A 24197-nucleotide genomic window follows, 5' to 3' on the forward strand; every position below is an offset into this window, starting at 1 on the left:
CGAGCCGGGGGGTGTGGGGAGCTGCCGCGGGGGAGGGGGGGGAGCTGCCGCAGGGCTCCCCACCCCAGCTCACCTCTGCTACGCCCCCTCCCTGAGCACGCCGCCCCCGCCGGCAATGACAATAATTGCATGGAGTGGCTGCTGCGCTGGGAGAGGGAGTCTGAGCCGCAGGTGTCAGCATGCCGCCGGCAGCCCAGCCCAGAAACGCTGTAAAAAAAAAAAAAAATGGGGGGCACCACTTTTTGGCACCCCCAAATCTTGGCGCCCTAGGCAACCGCCTAGTTTGCCTTAATGGTAGCACCGGCCCTGCTTCCTGGTGTGTCATAGTCCTGTTCAAAAGCTTGTGTCAGGATATGCAGAGCAGCTTCATGGCGTGCAGAGGATGTTGGTCCCTGCATGAGCTCCCTAAATCCTGTTTCACGGAACAGAACCATTTCCACCTTGTCTTGGGCTGTCTATGCCAATGTATTATTCCATATCAGAGGGTTCCAAATACAGAGCAGCAACCCTGAGTCATTTTCTGGGGTTTTTGAAATGTGTACTATCTTAATGTCGTACCTCAGGTTTATTAACATGCTAACTGCAAGGGTAATAACAGAGAAATTCCTGTCTCTCTCACCCTTCACAATGTTCCATACCAGTATGCATGGTCCTTTAAAATGTTTTCTTCATTTATTTTTAAACATACTACAGTGTTAGCTGCTAACAAAAATGCTGTTAAGTCACGTAATGAATCATTGTCACAGTCTCCCCAAGCACATGATTTTCAATCTTTAAAATAATTTTAAAATGTATAACGGGCTCTCTAAGTGTTAACATAGAAGATGCGCTAAGTATTAGCTCTGTGTAAAATGCCATCTTGCAAGATGAAGTTTTCTTGAAAATAAACCTCTACCCTGATATAACGCGGTCCTCGGGTGCCAAAAATCCCTACCGCATTACAGGTGAAACCCCGTTATATCGGGGTAGCGGCGGCAGGGCTCCAGCGGTGATTTAAAGAGCCCGGGGCTCCGGCCGCGGGGACCCCAGGGCCCTTTAAATTGCCACCCGAGCCCCACTGCCGCCGCTCTGGGGTAGCGGCAGCAGGGCTCCAGCAGTGATTTATAGGGCCTGGGGCTCCCCGCAGCAGCCGGAGCCCCGGGCCCTTTAAAGCGCTGCCCGAGCCCCACTGCTGGAGCCCTGGGGTTACCGCGCTATATGCGAACCCATGTTATATCGGGTCGTGTTATATCGGGGTAGAGGTGTACTGGCAAAAACAAAACATAAATAGGAATTTGTTTAAAACCTAGTATTTTTAAATTTGTACAATCATCTACTTAGGATATTTGTTAAAATTATATAACTATGGTATTGTAAAAGTTTCACCCTGCTAGTTTTGTGAAACAACTGACATGCTAATACATCTGCAGAACAGACTTCTATTACAATATACATTTCTCTGGTGGCAGCATTTCACTGTAATATCTCCACATATCCCTTTATCATAAGTCTGTTCTTTACAAATAGAGTTAATTGAGTACCTTTCAGCCTGAGCTTTCTGAGAAAGTTGTAATACATACCAGGACCTATTAAACAATTTATATTGGAATGGTGTTCAGCGGCCCCCTTTGTGCTAGTACAAACAGATTCCAAACGTTTAAAATTTAAGTACTTCAATCAGCTTTTCCGAGCAAAACATACAGTAATGCCATAGAAGAATGAATAATATTAGAAGGTATATAGAAGGGAGAGACAAATTCTGATCTCAGTTACATTAGTGGAGTCTGGAAAAACTCCACTGACTTCAGAGGAGTAGTTTCAGATTACACTAGCTTAACTGAGATTAGAATCTGAGTTTAGCTTCTAGATATAGGGGTCAGATCTTGGCCTCTATGAAGTCTGCTTTATCCTATTTTGGTGACTCAGAGCAGACTTAAAGCTGGTCTAAATGGTCAGTTGAGGAGAATCCTTCAGTGGAGTAGGGCTGGTATAGGGAGCCTAATTATAGCACCGTTTCATTCCAGCGATCTCTGTTTACTGCAGGCGCCATGGAAGTTAAAGCTGTTTGCAAATTAGAGCAGCCCCAGACTGCTCTAATATACAACAGTGGCTCAACTGATCCCCAGTCAGCTCCAAGATTGGGCGAGTAAAAAGGTGGCATCCATCGCCTTTTGCTATGCAGCATGGTGAGGCCTGAGGATAGTGGCTATAGTCTTTAGACCTTATTTGACGAGAGTGACCTGATGCAATAGACACAACAAAAAGGATGATTGCTGTGTGTCCTGGGAAGCTGCAGAGATCTTAACAGATTAGTTGGTGAACAAATGTAATTTCTAAAGCTGTGTGATTTAGGCACTTTTTCTACAATGATGTTTGTGGCAAACATTTAAGTGATGCTCCTTCCCTCTCTTCTTCATAGTTTGCAGTAACCATGGGAATTGATTTAAGTATACAGGATATTACCAACCCTGGAGGACAATGACCAGATTTTTTTATTTGTTTAAATAACGTTCACCTTAAACTGTAACTTATAGCCCACTAGCTATTTTAGTGTTTACATTAATGAATGAAGTGAGAGACAAGATGCTGGGTGATACCTGTAGGTCTTATCAGCGTACTAGGTATGTGAAAAATGGTACAGACTAAAAGATAAGTTAGTTATTTCATTAGGCTTTAGCATTAGCACTAGATTGGGGTAGGCAACCTGCGGCACGCAAGCTGATTTTCAGTGGCACTCACACTGCCCGGGTCCTGGCCACCGGTCCGGGGGGCTCTGCATTTTAATTTAATTTTAAATGAAGCTTCTTAAACATTTTAAAAACCTTATTTACTTTACATACAACAATAGTTTAGTTATATATTATAGACTTATAGAAAGAGACCTTCTAAAAACATTAAAATGTATTACTGGCACGCGAAAACTTAAATTAGAGTGAATAAATGAAGACTCAGCACACCACTTCTGAAAGGTTGCCGACCCCTGCACTAGAGCAAACCAGAACCTGGATAGCTTTTGGCATTACAGAACTTTTATGGGTCAATTTTGTATCTGAGAAAGGGAGAAGGAAACTAATATTCTTGGAATTTGAGATACATGAGAGTACATACCAGTGATTCTTAATTTAGGGATAGTTTTTGAACGCATTACTCATTCTGGTGAACAGTTAGTCACAGGACTAATCCTATGGAAGCCAGCAACTGTGGGTCTTGACTACTCCTGTGAGTAACTGTTCACCAATGTGAATAAGGGATTCATGATTTTGGATTAGTCTATAATAGCTATCAAAGGAAGCTATTTTTCAGGAGACTCTGTGTATGCAAATGTCTATGTATGTACACAGATTGCCTTTTACTAAATCAGACCATGCAATTTTTAGTCTAATCATACAACTAAATCCCAGTGTAACGAGTAAGTACACAGATAACCTGCTTGTGGTATTTTATAATTTTATGATTCATCTTTCCTAAGACAACACATTCTGAAAATTCAATTTACAGAAGAGGGTTAGCTAAGTCTGCCAACATATGTTGCCCATCACCTCACTATGGTTCAAGTCTCAGTCTCACCTTCAAACTAAGCCAAAACTAAATTACTAGAATTGCATTCCCTTTCCTTTTGACCAGATCCTTTTCTATCCACAGTATTAAGAGACCTGTTCGTTTTCCTGAGTTTCTAGTAAAAGACAAGTCAGTTAAGAGTGGAGGATTGGTTTAAAAATAAAAATAAATATTGTATAAAAATGGCAGTAGATATACAGGGAACATTTACAGTATTCTATGATTCTATTGATAAACTTATTAAAAATGCATCTCCTCATTGTAGTCATCAATATCGATTATAAACGCTTCTGTTTCTGAACCTTGTCACAAAATTTGAAGCTTTTAAACACTAGTTAAAGTACAGGCTCACCGGTAAAGAAGTCGTATTTACTTTTAGGAGTAATCGTCACTGGATATGTTGAGTAAACTCCTCAGAAGTAGCATCTGCACCTGCAAACAAATATCTAAATACATGGCAGTTACACTGCCTTTATCTAGCTGTTTTCCCACTAGCACGTATATTTTTTCAACATTTAAAATGGAGACTTTCAAAGATTTTATATAACGGAACAAAATAATTATAACCGACACAGGCAAAAATGTAACAAAAAAATTCATACGGGGAGGATAAAGATACAGGGCTGCCTTTGAACCTGGAAGTCCCTTGGATTGCAACCTAGTGTGTTGCCAACATGCCACAGATGTACACCATATGAGCAGATGAAGGAAATATAAGGAGTCTGTATTCATTTTACATCTATCCCAAGGTGAATGTTTGGAACCATTATAGATTTATGCACTTCTGTTTATGGGTTAGCCTTAGAAATAGTTAAACACATTGTTTATTAAAGCCCTTAACAGGGAGGAAAAGGCCACATTCCCTCATGTTAAGGGCTTTATATTCCATTCTTGTTAAGGCGGCTACTTGAGGCTTACCCTTTTGGGTGTCTCTACTCTGAAGACGGTCACATCGTAGGGGTTCTGTCATCACACCTCAGTGTGGCAAGGGACCAAGCCTGTGGAACTCAGACATCTGCCTCAGTCCATCCCTCTCTACTTTTAAAGATCTATTGAAGATGTTGCTTTATCAGAAGTGTTTTTCTTCTGCAACTGCTATAGTCCCCATGTATGTATCCTTCCTTTTTAATTATGTAGATTTGTCATTTAATAATGTATTTGGAGTTGCTGTTGTCTATTTTTTGCTGTTTTAATTGTTGTTGTCTGATAAACTGTACAGAGCCCAAAGTGACTGGTGATGATTTTTTTGGGGGGGAGGGGAGGGGAGAAAGATGCTCTGTAAATTATTAAATTAAATTAATTTCTTATTAAAAGATCCTACAAAAATAAAAGTTAAGGAAAAACTATTTAGTTGCTTATACATGAGTGGTGAAGCATGCTTATCTCGTAATACTGCTAAGCACTGCAGGCAACAGAGCCCTATGTGTCTTTTGACACACCCTTAAAACACCTTAATTGTGTGGCAGTATTACTGCTCTTCTGAAGCCATCTCAGAACTTCTGTGTTGGGTCAATCTTTAACTTTTTCTAATGTTTCCACTGGGTGGTGCTGCAGGAATTCCTACCTTTTGACTTGAATCTGCATTTCCCAGAAAGACACCTCTAAAATATAATAGGAGGAAGTCCTGATTTAGAAAGTTTTTGCAGTTTCAACACAATAGAAAAATTCTGAGGATGCTCTAGCAGGAAACCTTCCAGTTGCTGGATATGGAAAAATTATCAACCCACTATATTGTGTACAAAGAGTTCCCTAAAGTGCTGTTGGTGTGTACAGCAGCACAAGTTAGTTCTATTGGCATTTACCAGAGAAAGTTCTTCATCAAGTTAATACACATATATTTACACATTTACTTGCAAGCTTACTTTTTCAAGGTCAGTTAAATTAGTAGTAAGATCTCCTTTGCTGAATATTTGACAAAATTTCTAAGTAAACAAACTGATATTTGTTTTTTCTTCATTTTGGCAGAAATGCTAACTTTTCACTGACCACATCCTATTTGTCATCCTTGAAACATAACTGTTGAGAAATATAATTTGAAGATTGACTCAGACTTTTGCCTTTTTCTTTTACAATGTTCCTGTGCAGCCGTTTGGATAGTACTCGCCACTTTCTTTAACCTCTCATGATCTATTGGTTGTTACACAAACCAATATCAAGGGGAAAATGTAATGATTTTGCTAATTATTCTAGAAATACAACCTCAAAATCAACATCAGCTCAAATTTGCATCTGGAGTCATATGTAAAACAAATATACCTGAAAAATATTGTTCTTGATAATATTAAAATTAATTTTCTCTTTCACAACCAGCATGTTTCTTATGTTTGCAATTAAGCTAAAAAAAATTGGCATAAGCAAAGCATCTGAAAGTTGTTAACTTTCAATATAGATGTTCACCATAGCACTAGGTTTATACACTGAAAATATATAGATAAGATAAATGAGCTAGAAATTACATTTTTCTGTATTTTTCTCTAAAAATATTCATTTATTTTAAGCGCTGAGTGTTAGTTACAATAAATTGAAAGATTTTGGTCATTTCAGTGAAAAATGAATTCTCTTTAAACTTGCATAATGATTTTTTTTCCCTGCTAGACATTGTCCTGTTTAAAAAATTTACTCAACTCTCTCATCATTTCTTGTATCCAGTAATTACATTAAAAAAAAAAAACCCTTACCAAAATAATATAATTTAACAGCAAATTAGCCATGTTCTTTTGCAAGCTAATGCAGTCATCATCTCAAGGGTTAAAACAAACCTGAGACACTGAGCAAAATAAAACCAGAGCTGCGATTACAAATTGGGACAGATGTAGGAGGCCAGGTTTCCTGTGGCCCATTTTCCAGTTTCCTGCCTGTAACCTGTAGAAATAGAGGAAGCTGAATGCTAACGTGAATGAGAGACCTAACAATGCACAGCGTCACTCTGCTCAGAGAAACGTGCTCTTAGCCAGAATTAGGATACAAAGGCAATAAACACACAAAAAATACACACTCATTTTCCAGACCAGTTGAAAAGAAGAAAGACATCTGTTTAAAGAGAAATGCGTGTGCCTGCAAAACAAGTACTTTCCTGTATGAGACATAAATGCACGTGCATGGGAGGGTGAGAGGTGGCTGGGTGAGTGTGTGTGTGTGTGTAGTAGTTGTATGTTTTGCAGCTGCTCTGGTTGCAAAAGGATTTGGTAATTTCTTAATGTATTTAGTGAAATTAATTTCCCTGCTCTGGCTAGGCCTGTGTTTTAATCTTTTTCATGTACATATTTGACCACTGTGAGCCATTCCAAGCTTTGCAGATTTAACTGGCCTGTGATAGACTGTGCAGCCCCTGTAGTTTTCCAGTCAACCTCCCTGACTAATCTGTTACCCAGGTTCCCTATCTTGATTTTGCTTCCGGTCCCAGGCCTCAATGGACTTTCTAAAGTCAGTAGGAGCTGCTTTTGACCTTAGTGGATATGCGGAATCATGTCCATGGAGTTTAAAGTTTACATGAGTTCCTAGTGACTTACTAAGATCTGTAGCAGCTCCTACTGCCCTAGAAAGTCGACAGAGAGGCAAACCTGGGAGTGGAAGAAAAAAATGAAGGCATGGAACCTAGAAGAAACAGGAGAACCTGGGATTAGGGGCCAGATTTAGGTAAATCAGCTGTGAAGCCAGGGAATATGGAGAGCTGAACACCACAGGGTTTCCTGCTTTCTGCCTCCTAATTACTCTGTAGAGTTTCTAGCTCCCCCTATCGCAGGGCCCACAGATCTTAATATCACCACAAAGTATCCTACTTTCTACCTCCCAGTTCATGTCATTAACATTTAAACAAAGATAAGTTGACTGCTCAATTTAACCTTAATTCTGAATTTCCTGTGTTTCTAATGGTTGTTTTTTGACGACAACAACATTCTTGTAAGATGGGGGTTTTGTGTGTGTATATGTATAAATATGTAATAAATGCTGTTGTATCTCCTAATCATTTCTGGGAATAAGCATTTTGATGGGCATCTTTCATAATATTTATCAAAGTTCTGTCTGTGTACCCTAAAGCAGGTTCCCAATCACTAGCACATAGTGTCGGCATTGGTATTCTAGGCTCCTCTTTCCTATCTTAGTGGTAAACCTCAAGTTTGGGCCTTGGGCGCTGCACCTATTCATTTCTCATTCAGTTAGTCTGGTAAACTGTGATAGTTGCTTGAGAAGTTTGTGGATCCCTCTTTTATACAGTTTATTCCTTTGCCATAAAATATTCTATTTCCAAGTATAATTTTTTGGCAATCAGTTGTTATACCAATAATTATTTATATCAATGGAGATTGTGTTCATTGGGGGAAAATTTATTAGACTATTCAGCTCAACATAATACTTCTGACATCACTGGGTGGATATGTCCCTTCCACAAATATACTACATCAAAAACCCCTACATGTAAAGAACATTAAGGTTGCAAAGTTAAAAACTCAAAAGTTAGGAATGCCAGAATTAAGGTTGCCAGTACAACCTTAATTCAGCCCCCTTGTGCATATGCATTATAATACATTCTTTAATTATTTGATCACATACAATATTTTCCACAGAGCCTCTGACTCATTCAGTGCACAGGACAGATGTTGTTCACTGAAATGGCAGTATTTCTTTTTATACTCATCATTCAGTGTGTGGCCCAGGCATTATTTCTTGCACACCATTCAAACCTTGCACTGGGTAAAAAATTATTAATTTCTAGGTTTGCTGAGAAAAATTAGGAATTCTCATGGGAAATTCTGACAGTTCTGCATTTGTTTTTTCCCCAAATTGGGACAAAAAGTTGAATTTTTTTGTGGAATTTTGATTCAGAAATGTCAAAACAAAAATGTTTTGACATTTTGAATTGAAACTAAACATTGACATTGCCAAAATCAAAATGTATCAAAATGCTTTGTTTCAAGTTAGTTCAATATTAAACTACATTGTCCCATACTGGCTCATTGCCTCATAGGAGCTGTAATTTGGGAGCTCAGTGCCACCATTTTCCTATCTGGGCTAGGCTTCCTTGCTTGATTGCATCTCCCATAATGCACCTAGAGCCATCTGACCATGATGCACCATGCTGGTCAATCAGGGGGAAATACACATTGCATTATTGGAAGGTGTAGTTCTCCAGGGAGTCCAGCCCAAAAGAAAGAAGGGGGGGGGGGCCCAAATAATGATTTGAAACAAAACGTTTCGGCTTAGTTAAAAAAACCAAAACATTCCAATTTGGGTCAAACCCACACAAAATGAAATATTTCATTTAGATTTTCCTGACAGAAAATTGAAAATTTTCAGCAAAAATTTTGATTTTGGAGAAACTGCATTTTCTGTTGGAAAATGATTCTGACAGAGAATTCCCAACCAGCTCTATTAATTTCCTCCACTTTTTCTGTGGGGCCCTCATTGTAGCAAAATAGATTCTGCTAGGGTTACCATACGTCCGGATTTTCCCGGATATGTCTGGCTTTTTGGGCCTCAAATCCCCGTCCGGGAGGAAATCCCAAAAAGCCAGACATGTCCAGGAAAATAGGGAGGGAGGGGTCATGGGGCTTGGGTCCGGGCCGGAGACGCTGGGGCCGGCGGTGCTCGGCCGGAGCCGCTCGGCCGGGGGCCGGCGGTGCTCGGCTGGGGGCTGGGGCTGCTGGGGCCGGCGGTGCTCGGCCGGGGCCGCTGGGGCTGCCGGGGCCAGGGCGGGCCGGAGCCGCTCGGCTGGAACTAGGGCTGGCGCCCCAGGGCCCGAGCCGAGCCGGGCGGGAGACGCCGGGGCCAGAGCCTCTTGACCTGGGCCGGCCGGCCGCCAGAGGAAGCCGCTCGGCCGGGGGGGGCCGGACTGGGCCGCGCCCCGCCCCAGCCCCAGCCCCAGCCCCAGCCCCAGCCCCAGCTTACCTGCTGCCTCCCTGTTTCAGGCTTCCCGCGAACATTTGATTCGCGGGAAGCAGGAGAGGGGGAGGAGCAGGGGGGCGGAGCGTTCAGGGGAGTGGGCAGAGTTGGGGTGGGGACTTTGGGGAAGGGGCGGGGAAGGGGCGGAGTTGGGGCGGGGCCGGGGCCCCGTGGAGTGTCCTCCTTTTTTTAAATTAAAATATGGTAACCCTAGATTCTGCTTAATAGCAACCCTGTTAATAACAACGTTCTGTAAATAGGAACATTCTGCTTGGAACCGATTCAATCCAGTTGACTAGAATGTTAATTGGTCTGGATATTGGCGACAGGCATGCCAACTATTGTCAACTTCTTTGTGGAAAGCCCAGGCCACACACAGGTTTACAGGGCTGCAACCAGGGGAGGAAGCGCTGGTACATGTGGAACCCGGGCAGGTTGCAGGCAGGGCAGCCGGGAGGCTGGATGGGGTGGCTTTCCACAGGGAGCAGGTGGCCCATGGGGTTGCATGGTACCTCTCCTTGTGCTGTGTTCCACCCTGGCACTGTGGGTCCGGGCTCAGCTCATCCTAGTACCCCCGCTTCCTATAGAGAGCCCTGTCCGCAGGCAGGCTAGTGGGATTGCAGTCAGGGATGGAAGTGCATGGATGTACCAAGCCTGGGCCTTCAGTGGTCCGGAGAGTGAAGGGAGAGGTGTTGTGCAGCCGTAATGCTTCCTTCCCTGGCTGCAGCTCCACAAACCTGCCTGCGGTTGGTGCTCTGTGTGCCCCAGCGCTTCCTTCCAGGGCTGCAGCGCCGGACCGAAGCACTGGGATTTGCCGAGCACTGACTGCAGGCAGGTTTGTGGGGCTGCAGCTCCACAAGCCTTCTTTTTGCTTATTGGCAACCGCCGATTAATAGCAACTTTTGGCTTTCCACCGAGGGTTGCTGATATTTGGAATCTACTGTACTGTATCTTAGTTTTTTACGAACATTAATGAAATCATCTTTGCAGCACCCCTGAGAGGTGAAGTGCTATTATGCTCATTTTACACATGGCCACTGAGGGACAGAGACGGAAGCCAAAATTGTAACAGTGTTAACTAATTTTGCGTGACCAATCTGACCTTGGATCTAATTGTTCAGAGCATTTGGCCTTTTTTTATAGCGTTTTATATGTTCAGCGCAGAGATCCCGTTGACTTCAGTTGCAGTTGTGAGCGCTTAGTACTTCTGCAAATCAGACATCAGGTGTCTTAAATTGGGTACCCAGAAAATAAGGAATAGACACTGAATGGCCACCTGTGAATATATTGGCATATGTGACTTGCCCAGCATCACATAGCAACTCTGTGGCAGAGGCAAGGATAGAATCCATTTCTCCTGGGCACCATTCAACTGCCTTAACCATGAGACTGTCCGTTCTCTTCCTGCCATTCCCTGCCTCATTCACTACACACCTTCCAGCTTCTGCAACAAATGAAGCAGGGTCCTACAGACAACAGCTTCAGTCCACCCTATGCACTGAAAGAGGCAGGGATCCTGTGGAAAAAATAGTATGTGATCATATAATTAAAAACTGTACCATAATGCGTATGCACAAGGGGACTGACTTAAGGTTGCACCTAACTAACCTAACATTTTGGTGCTTGGCTTTTCAACATTAACATTCTTTTAATGTAGCATTTTTGGATGTAATTTCCTAAGATTAAAAAAAAACAAATTGAAAAAAAAATGAATCGTAGAACCATATTGAATCCCTCCCTCCCGCATATGGGTGAACAGCAGGGTTGGGATCTATAGATCACAGCACAGTTCTGTATTACTTGAGCTAATTGAGTAACAGGTAGCAGTAGAAGGCGGTTATCTTTTAGGTGAACCCTGGGACTAGAGGAGATGGACACCTATGCTTTGCCAGTAGATTTCACAGTTATTTGCTAGACAGCAAAGGAAAGATGAGACTATTCCAGGTTCTGCAGTGGAGTGTTCTCTAGGGATTACAGACCCTTCGGACTCTGTCTCCCCCAGCCTTTCCCTGCCCTATCCCCTCCCCTGCTGCTATCCCCCTGCTCCTTTCCTCCTCTTCCACAGCTCCATATATTCTCCCTTAACTACGTCCTTGGAAACAGCTGACCCATTTTATTTAAAACTTAAAAAAAAATCAGCCGAGGCAGACACCCGGCATGGAAAATTTCAGCCTGTACAGTTTGTTTGTGGAAGTTACAAGCAACTGGAAACAGGGTTTTATAATGGAAACTGTTGGGCAACCTTAGCTATAATTGTCACTATCTGCACCACCTATAATACATGCTCTTGGTCAGGGCTGAAGGGTCAGGAAGGTGCTGCAACAAAACACACTTCTAAACCAGTTAAGGTCCAATTAAACTTTCCTCTGATATAGAGAAGAGGATGTAGTCCAGCTCTAAAAGCAAAGAAAGGCACATTGTGTGTCTGAACTATTCTAGTAATATGACTTATGTCATCATGATTGTGAAGGTTGTGTTGGTGTTTTCAGAACCCCTTGCCCTTTTTAATTTCTTCAAGTGAAATTCTGTCTTCAAGGTCTTAGCCCAGGAGATTTGTTTTACAAAAGTCTAAAACAGTTTAAGCTATTTTTAATTTCCCAGAGTAAAAGATGATTTCAGATGCTTTTTGTCATTCCAAAGAGGCACCAGATGTAAACTAAAATTGTGCAGGATATTTCTTAATATTGTATATTATTAGTAATAAGGGAGAAACTCAAATAAAAATGTATTTGTAACAATATGATTATGAGCCAGCTCCCTGTGTAATAAAATAAACACATTTTTTAACTCCAGGGGCTAGTGTATACATGTGACAGTCAGATGAATAGAGTTACATGGTTAACCAGAATGTCTTGGATAAATCCACTATGGAAGGCTAAATACTTATTTATCCAATAGACTATATCTGCTTTAAAGGCACATGATATAACTTTAAATATCTGTATGTGTTTATACCCTTTTTCTTACCCTACATGGGGTAAAAAAGGATTGATATAAAAATTCATAAAATTTGCATAAAAATGTATGTAACCGAATAAATACTGTGCCTTTAATTCGAAATATATGTTTTACATTTAACTTAAATACTGGTTTGTTGAAGAGACTGGAATGGCTCCCCATGGACCACTGCCCTCTGTCGTAGACTATATTATTGTTACATTGCACATCTGGGAGTTGCCTTTTGTGTTCAAATTGAATTTCCAAATGTAATGGATAAATGAGGCCTTTGCAGTCATAAGAACATGGATAAATTTGGAAAACCCCTTTTGGTGTGTGTGCTTTGAAATGATTTAGACCAAAGCAAGTTCCCAATTCTATTTTGCCTCCCCCCTAAAGATATTCACTAAATTCTCCAGTATCTTTAGCTGACTCAGTAAATTAACTTTGCTGAAGAATAAATTATTTATCTTTGTCATTAAATATTCTACATGCAGAGTTTAATTTTGTTTATCATAGGACCTAGCGGATTGCTTTTCTAGTGAGTGAAAAGCAACAAACATTAATTAACACCCTGATGTATATGAGTGAAGAGGAAAACCCTAAAGTTCAGTGAACTGCTTATACAGGTACATAGAGTCTGACACGGTTGAATAGCTAGAAGCCTTGTGCCACCTTGTGGCAGTCACACCAAACAGAACTGTAGAGCCGTAAGCCTGATAAACACACTGGCCGCACCGTAGAATATTATTTGAACCTTAGTGATCTAAACCCTACTAATTTTGTTTTGGAGATAATTTCATTTGCTGGACTTAGATGTAGATAATGGATACTCCTAAAAATCCAATTAACCTGATAATACTGAGATTCTTATATCTGTATCAGATATGTGAAACAAGGTCAGAATTAAACAAGCGCTAAGAAAAAATATTGAATTAGTGGCTTTCCCACTCCTATTTCCCCCTGATTTAGGGATATCAATTAATTATCCTATTTGGATACCTAGAGCAGCAGTCACAAAAGCCTGAATGACTAGCCCTGATACTTATACCAATGGTTAGAGGTAATATTTACATGCTGACAAATTTCAAAATTACTGAAAATGAGAAAAATCTTGCTTATTCATTTTCTAGTTTAAAGGTCAATTGAAAATGAATTTTTGATTGTAAAAATAGCCTGACCTTCAATGTTAACAATCCTGAATCTTGATTTAAATGTGTGCACACATATGGCAAATCAGAATATGGACTCTCTGAAATGCCCTTGTTCTTCTGTTACTATATAAGTCAGGGGTCGGCAACCTTTCACAAGCGGTGTGCCGACTCTTCATTTATTCACTCTAATTTAAGGTTTTGCATGCCAGTAATACATTTTAACATTTTTAGGTCTCTTTCTATAAGTCTATAATATAGAACTACACTATTGTTGTATGTAAAATAAATAAGGTTTTTAAAATGTTTAAGAAGCTTCATTTAAAATTAAATTAAAATGCAGAGCCCCCTGGTCCGGTGGCCAGGACCCGGGCAGTGTGAGTGCCACTGAAAATCAGCTCACGTGCCGCCTTTGGCATGTGTGCCATAGGTTGCCTACCCCGATATAAGCAATAGAAGACAGGGTCTTATAAAAGGAAGTGACTGTCTACACAGGGACACCCACGAAAATTAATATGTATTAATTGAAGGTGTGAATTTGAAGTGGATTAGTTAAACTGTATTTAATCCCTGCATGATGCTTTTATTCAGAATTAAAGTGGCATAATTCAGTTTACTTTAACTCACTTAGAAAGTGATTTAAGGCCACTTTAATTCTGGGATGTAATAGCAGGTGTGTTGTAAGTAAGACACTAGATGTAATTTTTCTCCTCTACTTCGTGCTGATTAGTATTGTGTCCAGTTCTGGGCGCCACATTTCAGGAAAGATGTGGACAAATTGGAGAAAGTCCAGAGAAGAGCAACAAAAATGATTAAAGGTCTAGAAAACATGACCTGTGAGGGAAGATTGAAAAAATTGAGTTTGTTTAGTCTGGAAAAGAGAAGACTGAGAGGGGACATGATAACTGTTTTCAAGTACATAAAAGGTTGTTACAAGGAGGAGGGAGAAGAATTGTTCTTAACCTCTGAGGACAGGACAAGAAGCAATGGGCTTAAATTACAGCAAGGGAGGGTTAGGTTGGACATTAGGAAAAACTTCCTAACTGTCAGAGTGGTTAAGCACTGGAATAAATTGCCTAGGGAATCTCCATCATTGGAGATTTTTAAGAGCAGGTTAGACAAACACTTGTCAGGAATGGTCTAGATCAGGGTTTCTCAAGCTCTTTCTGAGACCCCCCCCCCAACATGCTATAAAAACTCCATGGCCCACCTGTGCCACAACAACTGTTTTTCTTCATATAAAAGCCAAGGCCATCATTAAGGGGTAGGAAGCAGGGCAATTGCCTGGGGCCCTACGCCACAGGTGAAACTACGAAGCTAAATTGCTCAGGCTTCGGCTTCAACCCCGGGTGTTGGGGCTCGAGGCCACGGGCTGTGAGTCTAATGCCAGCCATGCTTGATGGACCCCCTGAAATCTGCTTGAGAACCACTGGTCTAGATAATACTTAGTCCTACCATGAGTGCAGGGGCCTGGACTAGATGACCTCTCGAGGTCCCTTCCAGTCCTGTGATTCTATGAATGAGGGTGTTCAGACAGAAGTTTAATGTGGTTTAATTAATCCACTTCAAATTCACATTTTTAGTTAATTTGGATTATTTTTCCTGGATGTTCCTGCATAGACAAGCCCTCAGCCCCTTTTGAAAATTTTACCCTATGCCTAAATCACTTTTTAAATGGGATTTACTCTTCCAACTGACTTAGGGCACTTTTGAAATTTTTCTCCTAGCTGCCAGCTCCATCTGCAATACTGAAGGGCAAAATACTTCTTACGTAACTGATGGAATGGTTAAGGTGAATCACTTTGGGGGAATTATTTTACACTTCCCAAGTGTGCTAGGCTCCTTACATTGCCGATAAAATGGTCCCTGCTCCAAAGAGCTGACAGTCCAAGTGCAGACATGATGCAACAAAGGAGGTGACAAAGCAGCAGAGAAAGAGGATTGGTGAGGAAGGAGAGGGATTACAGCAATACGATTACGCAGTCACTATGGTAAGGCAGGTCACCTCACAGCGGCATGTATGTTTAGTTAAATGAATAGAAAAATGAATTTAATTCCTGACTCCCTTCTTGTGGTCCTTGCAGTATCAGGAGGTTTTCCTGAAGAGAGGGTAGTACCCTGGGAGTGAATTCTGAGAGCAGGAACCAGCATAGAGATGGAAAAGCTGGCTGATGTAGTGACAAGACTGGCGTCATTAGTGGAGGAGAGGTTACAGTGATTCAGTGAGATTATGTAGGCAGAGGCAGTTATGGAGGGCATTGTAAATGAGGCTAAGTTTAAACATGATGCAGTGGATATGGGGGAGATGGGCAAGGATGACGATTTTTAGAGGCCATGTTTCGTATGGACTATAAAGGAGCAATGTGGGAACAAGGAGGCCAGAAAGCAGTGGCTGTTGCAGGAGTTGAAATGGGAAGTGCTAAGGGCCTGGAAATGACACTGGGTTTATGTGAAGCGCATGCAGAGTGTTTGACTTTCCCTTTACTCTGGTGTGTATGTTTTAGCGAAAAAGAATGTTACAACTAGAACTGTGACATGGGAGTGCCGGGCTTCTGTAGTTTTGTGTTTAGAATTATTTTTTAGTGCCTTGCACCTTCCTTTGCCAAACTGTTTTTTAGCTATGTAGAATGAATCCTACATGAAGATTAGGGTTGAGATGAACCTGGAGCCTAAATCTGTGCTACTGAATGCCTTTCACACGGTGTTGTCTTTTGTCCATTGTAGGTATGGAGAGTGCAATCACACTGTGGCAGTTCCTATTGCAATTGCTGCTGGATCAGAAACACGAGCACCTGATCTGTTGGACATCCAATGATGGGGAATTCAAGCTACTCAAAGCAGAAGAGGTGGCCAAGCTGTGGGGACTCAGAAAAAACAAAACTAATATGAATTATGACAAGCTAAGCAGAGCTCTCCGATACTATTATGACAAGGTAACGGTTGTTATTCTGAAGCAGATTAAGTAAATAGAAGCAAACCCCTAAACTAGACTAAATTGAGAGATGCAAATAATATTTTACCTTTATGTAGATGCTTTCATTCTTAAAGATCCCAAAACAAACTTTATAAAAAGAGCACCATTGCAGGCAGCCACCTCTGGGTGGAGTGACAACTAATTGGCACTCAGTAAACCACTGCACAATACTGGAGTGAGGGGGGAGGAGAAATTTTGGCCAACACCCTCTATAACTGTTGACGACAATAAAATGGCTGTTTATTATAAAGAGAGACTGGTTATCACAGCATATTTAGGATTTTCTCCAGGGAAGATTAGTTGTAGAGCGTAGCAATGCTGTAATTATGACAGTTATAATAGTGACTTCACTGCCAGGCTAACTTTAAAAATGGTGAACACACACACACACACACACACACACACACACACACACACACACACCTCCCCCCCCAGTTTAAACATTGAAGTTAAGATTTTCAAAGCCAACTAAGGGACACACATGATTGAGACACACAGGAGGTTTTTGGCCAATAATTTGGTAGTCTGACCTTATCATTTCTACAAAACGTTTTGAGTTTAAGAAATGTCAGTGACAGTGTGCAGTAAATGGCAAGTCATTAAGGGCATGATATAATGACCATTGAAATCAATGAGGGGAGGGCGTCTTTCAATTCATTTAATAGATTGGGCCCTAATTCCTTTGGTTTGCAATGCAGTGAACATTAATCTCTTGAAACACGTTTAGAATGCCTGTGGCTATGCAACAGTACTGCACAGGAGTTTCATTGTAATTGATCACTAGTTAATGCCCACTTTTTCTTAAGTAGTATTTAAATTTTATGTAAAATCATCTTGTGAAACTCTGTGTTGATTTAAGTAATAGGCTAGATTACATGTTGAGTGTAATTTGGTTAGAAAACAGACATAAGTGGTAAAGTACTGCAACATGCACCAAGCTGACATTTTTACGGATGTGCAGAACAAGTGTAACTTACAACAAGAAAAGCAACAGCAAGGTGCATTATTATTGTTGTTATTATTTGTATTGTGTAACACCTGGGAGCCCCAGTCGTGGACCAGGAGCCCATTGTGCTATGCACTGTACAAACACAGAACAAAAAGACAGAGCCTTGTCTAAGATAAAACGTGTGTGAGCAGGTGGTGGTCTCACCCCATTCCAGGTAAAGCCTGCACAAGCTGTAGACTGTGAAACTTACTCCCATTCCCAGTGTTATCTTTATTGATCTCCCACATCATAATGACAGAGCATAAACCTCAGTCCAAGCTTCCTGCTCAAAATCTAGCTGTTCCTAGGGTTTCTTGCACGTTCTCGCTATCTCTGCCTCTCATTCACTCTGACCAGAGGGTCATATCCACCTCTCTTATATTCTGGTAGAATTAACCATATAAAATAAGTCAGCAGAATTTACACTGAACTGATAACAGGGTGGGTTAACAGAAGCATAGGGGCCAACTCCCTGGGTGATCCGGGGCTGCAGCACCCACGAGAAAAAAATAGTGGCGGCTCAGCACCCATTGGTGGCCCCGCCGATGAGCTCTTCCCCCTCCCTCCCTCCCAGCGCCTGCTGTGGATCAGTTGTTCAGCAGCGGGCAGGAGGCGCTGGGGAGGGGAGGGGGCAGAGCGAGGGCGGGGGCAAAATGGGGCAGAAAGAGGTGGGGCGGGGGAAGAGCGGGGGCAGGGCCTGGGGTGGAGCCTGTGAACAGAAGAGCTTTGCATCCATTTGCAGAATCCCAGAACCTTTCATTCTAGCATGGCTACAGCTTTCCTAGCTTTACCTATCATGCTTTTCCTGCTGTTCCCCCATCACATATGAAATTATGCACCAGCTAAATGGCAAATTGATCCAAGTTATGACATTTACTCCATGCACTCACTCATATGTGCGTACTTACCAACTTACATCATTTACCTCCCTGCTGAATTTGAGCCAAAGATTTCTATGGATGTGGCATCCACTTACATACGACTTAGATTTTGCCCCTCGTATCTGTGCTGGAAATTCAATGATCTTATTGAGTATAATACCTTCCAGTTGACAGCTGGTATGTATTTATGCTGTTCTGTAGTGTATGTCAACATCCCCAGAGGTCAGCTTCACACAGAGAATGTAGGCATAGATTTGGCCCAGTGTTCTCACTGCTGATAATGTGCCAAAATACCTGCTGGGTAGCTTCATGTAAAGATGTTTTTCAACCACTCTGTCAAAATGAAATCCTAAATAGAAACATCTTGGTTATTGTTACTTGGAGTTATTTAGAGCTTTTAAGATCAGATAGGCACATTTTTAGCCTGATTTTAAGGAGTTCTGAGCACTCACCAACTCAGATAAGGTCAATGGGAGATAAAGATGTTCAGTACCTCTGAAAACCAGGCCACATGAGTATATTGGGAAGGTCATAAGGTCACCATTGGGGTAAAAAGTGCTACAGCAAGTACTTTATTGGCCTTTCAGTTGGTGTCCAGTCTAGTCATCCACTTTCCTGGGTTAAGTAAGATGTGGCAGCAGTAGAATAAAGTATGTGGAGATAAAGAGAACAGAGGGTAACAGAATTTGTATTTGATAAACTGAGTATAGCAGAGGGATGAATGCTTGAGGGGAACTCTCCTATGTGACGAGATACTAGAAAGACAAATTACTGGAGGACTTATTGCACAGCACAACGCTGGAGGCATTAAAATATCTAGTACAATTCCCCTATCTGGATGTTAGACTACTGTTTTTCCAGCTACTCTTGGATTACTATTAATTGTATTATTTCAGGATCACTATTCTTTATATGACTAAATTCTTGATTTTTACAGTGGGCTCATATTTATTATTCATACTGTTTCATACTTTGTTTGCAAAACCAGGGTTAATGCTAATTTTAATTTATTTTTTAAAAAAAGTATAGTTATGCTTATTAGTCTGTTCTCATCTTGATTTTCCAGGAGCTAAATGAGATGAGATTATACCTTGCAGTGACTAACACTAAAATTTAGCATGATTATGGCAGGTTTGCCTGCTACATGTGGCAGGGTAAATCAGACTAATTTACTGCCGAATTGAGCTCAAAGTATATTTTCCTTTATTATTTGTGTTACCTTAACCCCCAGGGATTCCCCCTTGTGTTAGGTGCTGTGCAAGCAGAGTTAACAAAACATCCAAAAATCCAGTCACTGGACATGAAATCAAATTCTTTTCTATGTATTGAACAGGATTTGGTAGATTGATATTTTTGTTGTTGCTTAAACAAGAACTCTGAAGCAGTTCTCCTTCTAACAGGCTATGAAACATCTTCAGTGTAGGATTTTAAAGCCATAACTACTACGATAAAAAGATGTTAGGGTTTCAATGAGAAGAAGTCAGGCCCATTTAAGTTTTCTCTCCTTAAGACCTTTTGAAGGCGGCTTGGAAAGCACAAAAGGATTAACAGAAGGATATTCTATTGTAGACGGATATGATTTTCTAACCACTCAGCATGGTGAATTCTCCCTCACTAAGTACTAAAAGGCTCCTGCGCAGCATGGGGAAATTCACATCATTATCTGACTCCAGCCTCTCAGTTTATAAACTTGACTAGGATCAATGCACACAGAGTGCCTGCTGGTGAGTGAACCATTTGTGCCTGGCTTCTGCCGAATAAAGCCATTCGTTTAATACAGTAAGTGGCTGAATTTATGCTGTTTGAATATAAGAGACAAATCATTTCTCCTTGGTAATGCTCTCTCTCCAAATCCTTTTTTCTCCAAGTGAGTGAAATATAATGCCTCTTTATGTGACAGTGCCCCTTCACTTGTGTCTCTTCCCCTCTTGTGCGCCTTTCTTCATGGCATTTGAAGCTTGTCATCTTTTCAGTCAATCCATCCTCCCTTTGTTGCTTGCTGTCTGCTATATATTTTCTCTTTCCAAACGCTTTAACTCAGCACCTCCAGGAGGACTGTGTGTACCTCCTATGTGCCTCTTCCAAGATGCTGATATAGTGATGCCTCCTCCACATGTGTCATCAGCAGGGTTTGAACCCCAGACCAAAACCATGGGCTACTGCTATTTAAATTAAAGGAGTAACTCTACTGGCTGGTAGCAGCAGAGAGACTTCTCTGTGGGCTAGCCAGAGGTTAGCAGGTGATATGTACCGTGTTTTGTTACGCTCATTCAGAAGCAATGGGGAAAGGTAGATTGCTGGCAGGGAGCAGAAGAGGCAGGGTAGCCTGCTGCAGAGTTTGAAGAACTAGTAATTCCGGATAAGCAATTTCAGTTTTTCAGGGGACAATGAAAGGTCAGTAAGTAATGGATTAAATGTTAACGAACCAGGGGAGGGCCAAGTACCAAACACCTTTTCTCCCCATACTTACTCTGGCCCATGTTTCCTTCTCCCAGGCTGCACAGCACAGAGGGGGGAAATATATGGGAAGAGCCCCTGTGGAGGGAAAATGTGGCTACATGGGATGCTTTGTTCACTTCTGCAAAACACGATGGGCAGTACTGTTGCCAATCTTCCAGGATTGTCCTGGAGTCTCCAAGAATTAAAGATTAAGTCATGTGATGAAACCTCCAGGAATACACCCAGTCCAACCAAAATTGGCAACCCTAGTGGGCAGGGCCAGAGCTGGGGAGGGAGCCATACTAAGCAGATTGCACTTCTCCCCCCGACTGGGGCTGATTTGTTGGATAAATTGGTGGAAGTTAGTGCTTTTTGTTGGTGTATTAGCGGCTGCTGTGTGCTCTGTGACTCTGCTCCGTACTCATACCCAATACCAGCTTGAGCACTGTATCTGCTGTGGTGCCATGGCTGGGTAGTGGCTGCAGGAGGGTTCAGAGTGGGAGCTGCTGGGCATAATCTGCAGGGCTTGAGGCTGGCATCCCTTTATCTGGAGGGGCTTTTCAGTATCTGCCCACTGTCAACCCTGCTGGTCCTGCAGACTAGGGTGGGGAGAGAACGCAAGTGCTCCGCAACTTGTGACAGAAGCCACCAGCCATTTAGATAGGAGGCTAGCACGTGATGATGGATTTTTCTGTCTTTGGGCAGCTTCCACCCCCACACAGCTAATGTTAACAGCATTAACCAAGCTAGTGCTACATGGTGTATTTTTAAAATTGGTCGTCACAGGGAAGTGAAGACCACTCACTGATGAAGGCAGTTTTATTGGCTCAGCCATTTTGCTTTGGGGGGGGGGGGGCGGAGCAACACTGGTGTCTTAAAATTCATCAAATGATTCATCTGAGTTTAAACGTGAATTAATTCCAGTGTTTGAGAAAAAAAAATACAATTGACAGCAATTTCATCAGCCATGACTTTGAGAGTAACCATGATGTGCTGTTAAGGACTGCAGCTGGAATTGTATAAAATCCACATACAGAACCGTGCAGGAGAAGTGTGCTGTGGATTGTATTGTTTGTCATTTGATTTCCCAGTTATTGTTCCTAAATATGCATTGATAATCTATCGACTTCCTGGTTCCTCTTTAGAACTTGTGGGAGCAGGTTCACTGGATTTTCTTTTTTAATTTTGGAGTTTCAAATTAAAGTCTGTCTCCTATCATCCAAACAAAACACCAGCAGAAAAGGAACTGCTAAAGAAGGGCACTGTGTACTCACCCTTCATGCAGATCTGACAGGATGTTCCTGCTTTTACACATTTTTGCCTGTCAGAAACATCAGCTATTACTTTTATGCATGTGAAAACCTCCATGTATGGGCAACTTTAAATCCTTTTCCCTTTGGCATTTTAAAAATCATATACTCATAGGCAGGGGTGATAGTGCTGCTTTTTATTAAAGTTGCCCAACACTACTCATTATAAGACCCTGTTTACAGCTACTTATAACTTTGTCATATTTTAACCATTTGAGCTGAAATTTTTCATGCCATGTGTCTGCCTCAGGCTGAATTGTTTTTTGGAAAATTCAGCCAAAATGGTTCAGCTGTTTCCGAGGGCAAAGCAAGGTGTCACAGGGTGCACCACTCACCGCTGCGCTGGTGCCTCCTCCTGGTCACTCTGGGGATTAGCTCTTGAGGCCGACGTCCCCTTCTGCAGTGTGCACAGCATTGCTCCGACTCTCTCTGGTCTGCAGCTCCTCTCGTGCTCCAGGACCCCCAGCATCTCCTTTGTGACTTAGCCCTCCAGCTAGGTCACTTAGTGTTCCCCCTTTCGGGGTACCAAAGTCTCTCTCTACAGTAGCAGTCTTCCAGCTCACTGCCCTGCAAGTCTATGCCATGTCCTAGGTGGCTTGTAGGGGAACCTCGGCCCACCCACTACTCCAGTTCAGGGACCTTCAGCCCAGCAGTTGTGGGCTTTCCTCTCTCTGTCCTCACTGCTCCTTCCCTGGATGGCATCCTGCTCTCTGGTTCCCCTTCTCTCTCTGGGTGTACCAGCTCCAAACCCTCCTCCCTCTTTCCAGGGAGTGACTGCAGCCTGCACGTTCTGCAGCCTCCAAACACTGCTTCCTCTTTTCAGGGAGTTACTGCCCTTTCCCAACAGCAGCCTCCTTCTGTTGCCAGCTTCCTGGCTTAAAAAGGCCCCGCCCGTTCCTGCTTGTCTGAGCCTGCTTTCAATTAGCTCCCTGGTTCCTCCTCTAAGTGCAGCCTGAGGATTAATTGGCCTACCTGGCCATCTTAACCCCCATCAGTCCTGTGTGCAGTGAATACCCCATCACACCAGGGAAAATTCTGCTTTTCTGACCATGTTAAAAAATTCAGGTGACTTTGAACAGTGGTTGGGCCCCTGTACTTTGGAGCAGGGACATGAAATGTGGTAAGGGATTGGCCTTTGTGGCAGGGATCTGCCTTTTGCCACCTCTGTGAAAATCTCCCCAAATTTGGACAAGTTGTAAGCCTCTGAAAAATTGCAGTTCACACTTGCTCAGTAGAGATCTATGGGTATGTCTACACTTAAACCCCTCCAGAGGCACAGCTGCTGCACTTCAATAGGGATACTACTTACACTCTCATTGGTGTAGGTAATCCACTAGCACTGCCCACGCTGGGGGTCAGGTCAGTATAACTATGTCTCTCAGGATATTTCACCTTGGTGAGCGACAGAGCTATACCAATGTAAGTTCCCAGTATAGACCAGCCTTATGTCTTTTAGCAACTAAAATCTCTGAAGTTTCCATCCTCACTAAGCATGCTCCATCCCTTCCCAGCTTCTACAAGTGACTCGCCTACACACGCACCATCCCCATAGAGAAACTGAGCAGGCTCCCTTCAGAAAAGGAGAGTATTAAGGAAAGATTTGAAGGAGGATAATGAGGTAGCTCCGCAGATGTTTACCGAAAAGTTCCTCCCAAATGTGAGGAGCAGCTTGGGAGAAAGCTTGTTTGAACATTTAAAAGCAAGCAATGGAGACTGGTATCACAGGCTGATCAAAGACAGAAGCTGAGGTTTTGAAGTGAATGAGAGATGATAGTGTGAGGACAGGCAGTGAAAGCACGTGAAGAGTGAAGACAAGTAGTTTATGTATGATGCGAAAGAGAAGGAGAGCCAGCGGAGGGATGCCAGGAGGGTGACATGATCAAAGCGGCAGGCTAGGAAAATGATCTTTGCAGCAGCATTCTGAATGGATATCTGGGACAAGATTACATTGGTCCAGGCCAGAGAAAAGGATGTTGCAGTAATCAAGATGAGGAGATCCTGGACAAGAGTTTTAGCTGTGTGGATGCATAGGAAAGGCTGTATCTTACAGATGTTATGTAGAAAGAATTGGCAATATTTAGACACAGCCTGGAGATGAGG

General features: G+C 42.3%; 1 protein-coding gene across 1 annotated transcript in view; it reads left to right on the plus strand.

Annotated features, from left to right (window-relative positions):
- The window catches only part of ELK3 (ETS transcription factor ELK3), a 59417-nt gene that overhangs the window by 10946 nt on the left and 24274 nt on the right, over positions 1–24197 (plus strand). The window contains exon 2 of the mRNA XM_024197957.2: positions 16230–16438. Coding sequence (XP_024053725.1) covers positions 16232–16438 — 207 coding nt within the window. The 5' untranslated portion in view covers positions 16230–16231. The remainder of the gene's footprint in view (positions 1–16229; positions 16439–24197) is intronic.

This window comes from Terrapene carolina, unplaced genomic scaffold, assembly GCF_002925995.2.
Source record: "Terrapene carolina triunguis isolate 2854851 unplaced genomic scaffold, T_m_triunguis-2.0 Scaffold68, whole genome shotgun sequence".
Lineage (NCBI taxonomy): Eukaryota > Metazoa > Chordata > Testudines > Emydidae > Terrapene > Terrapene triunguis.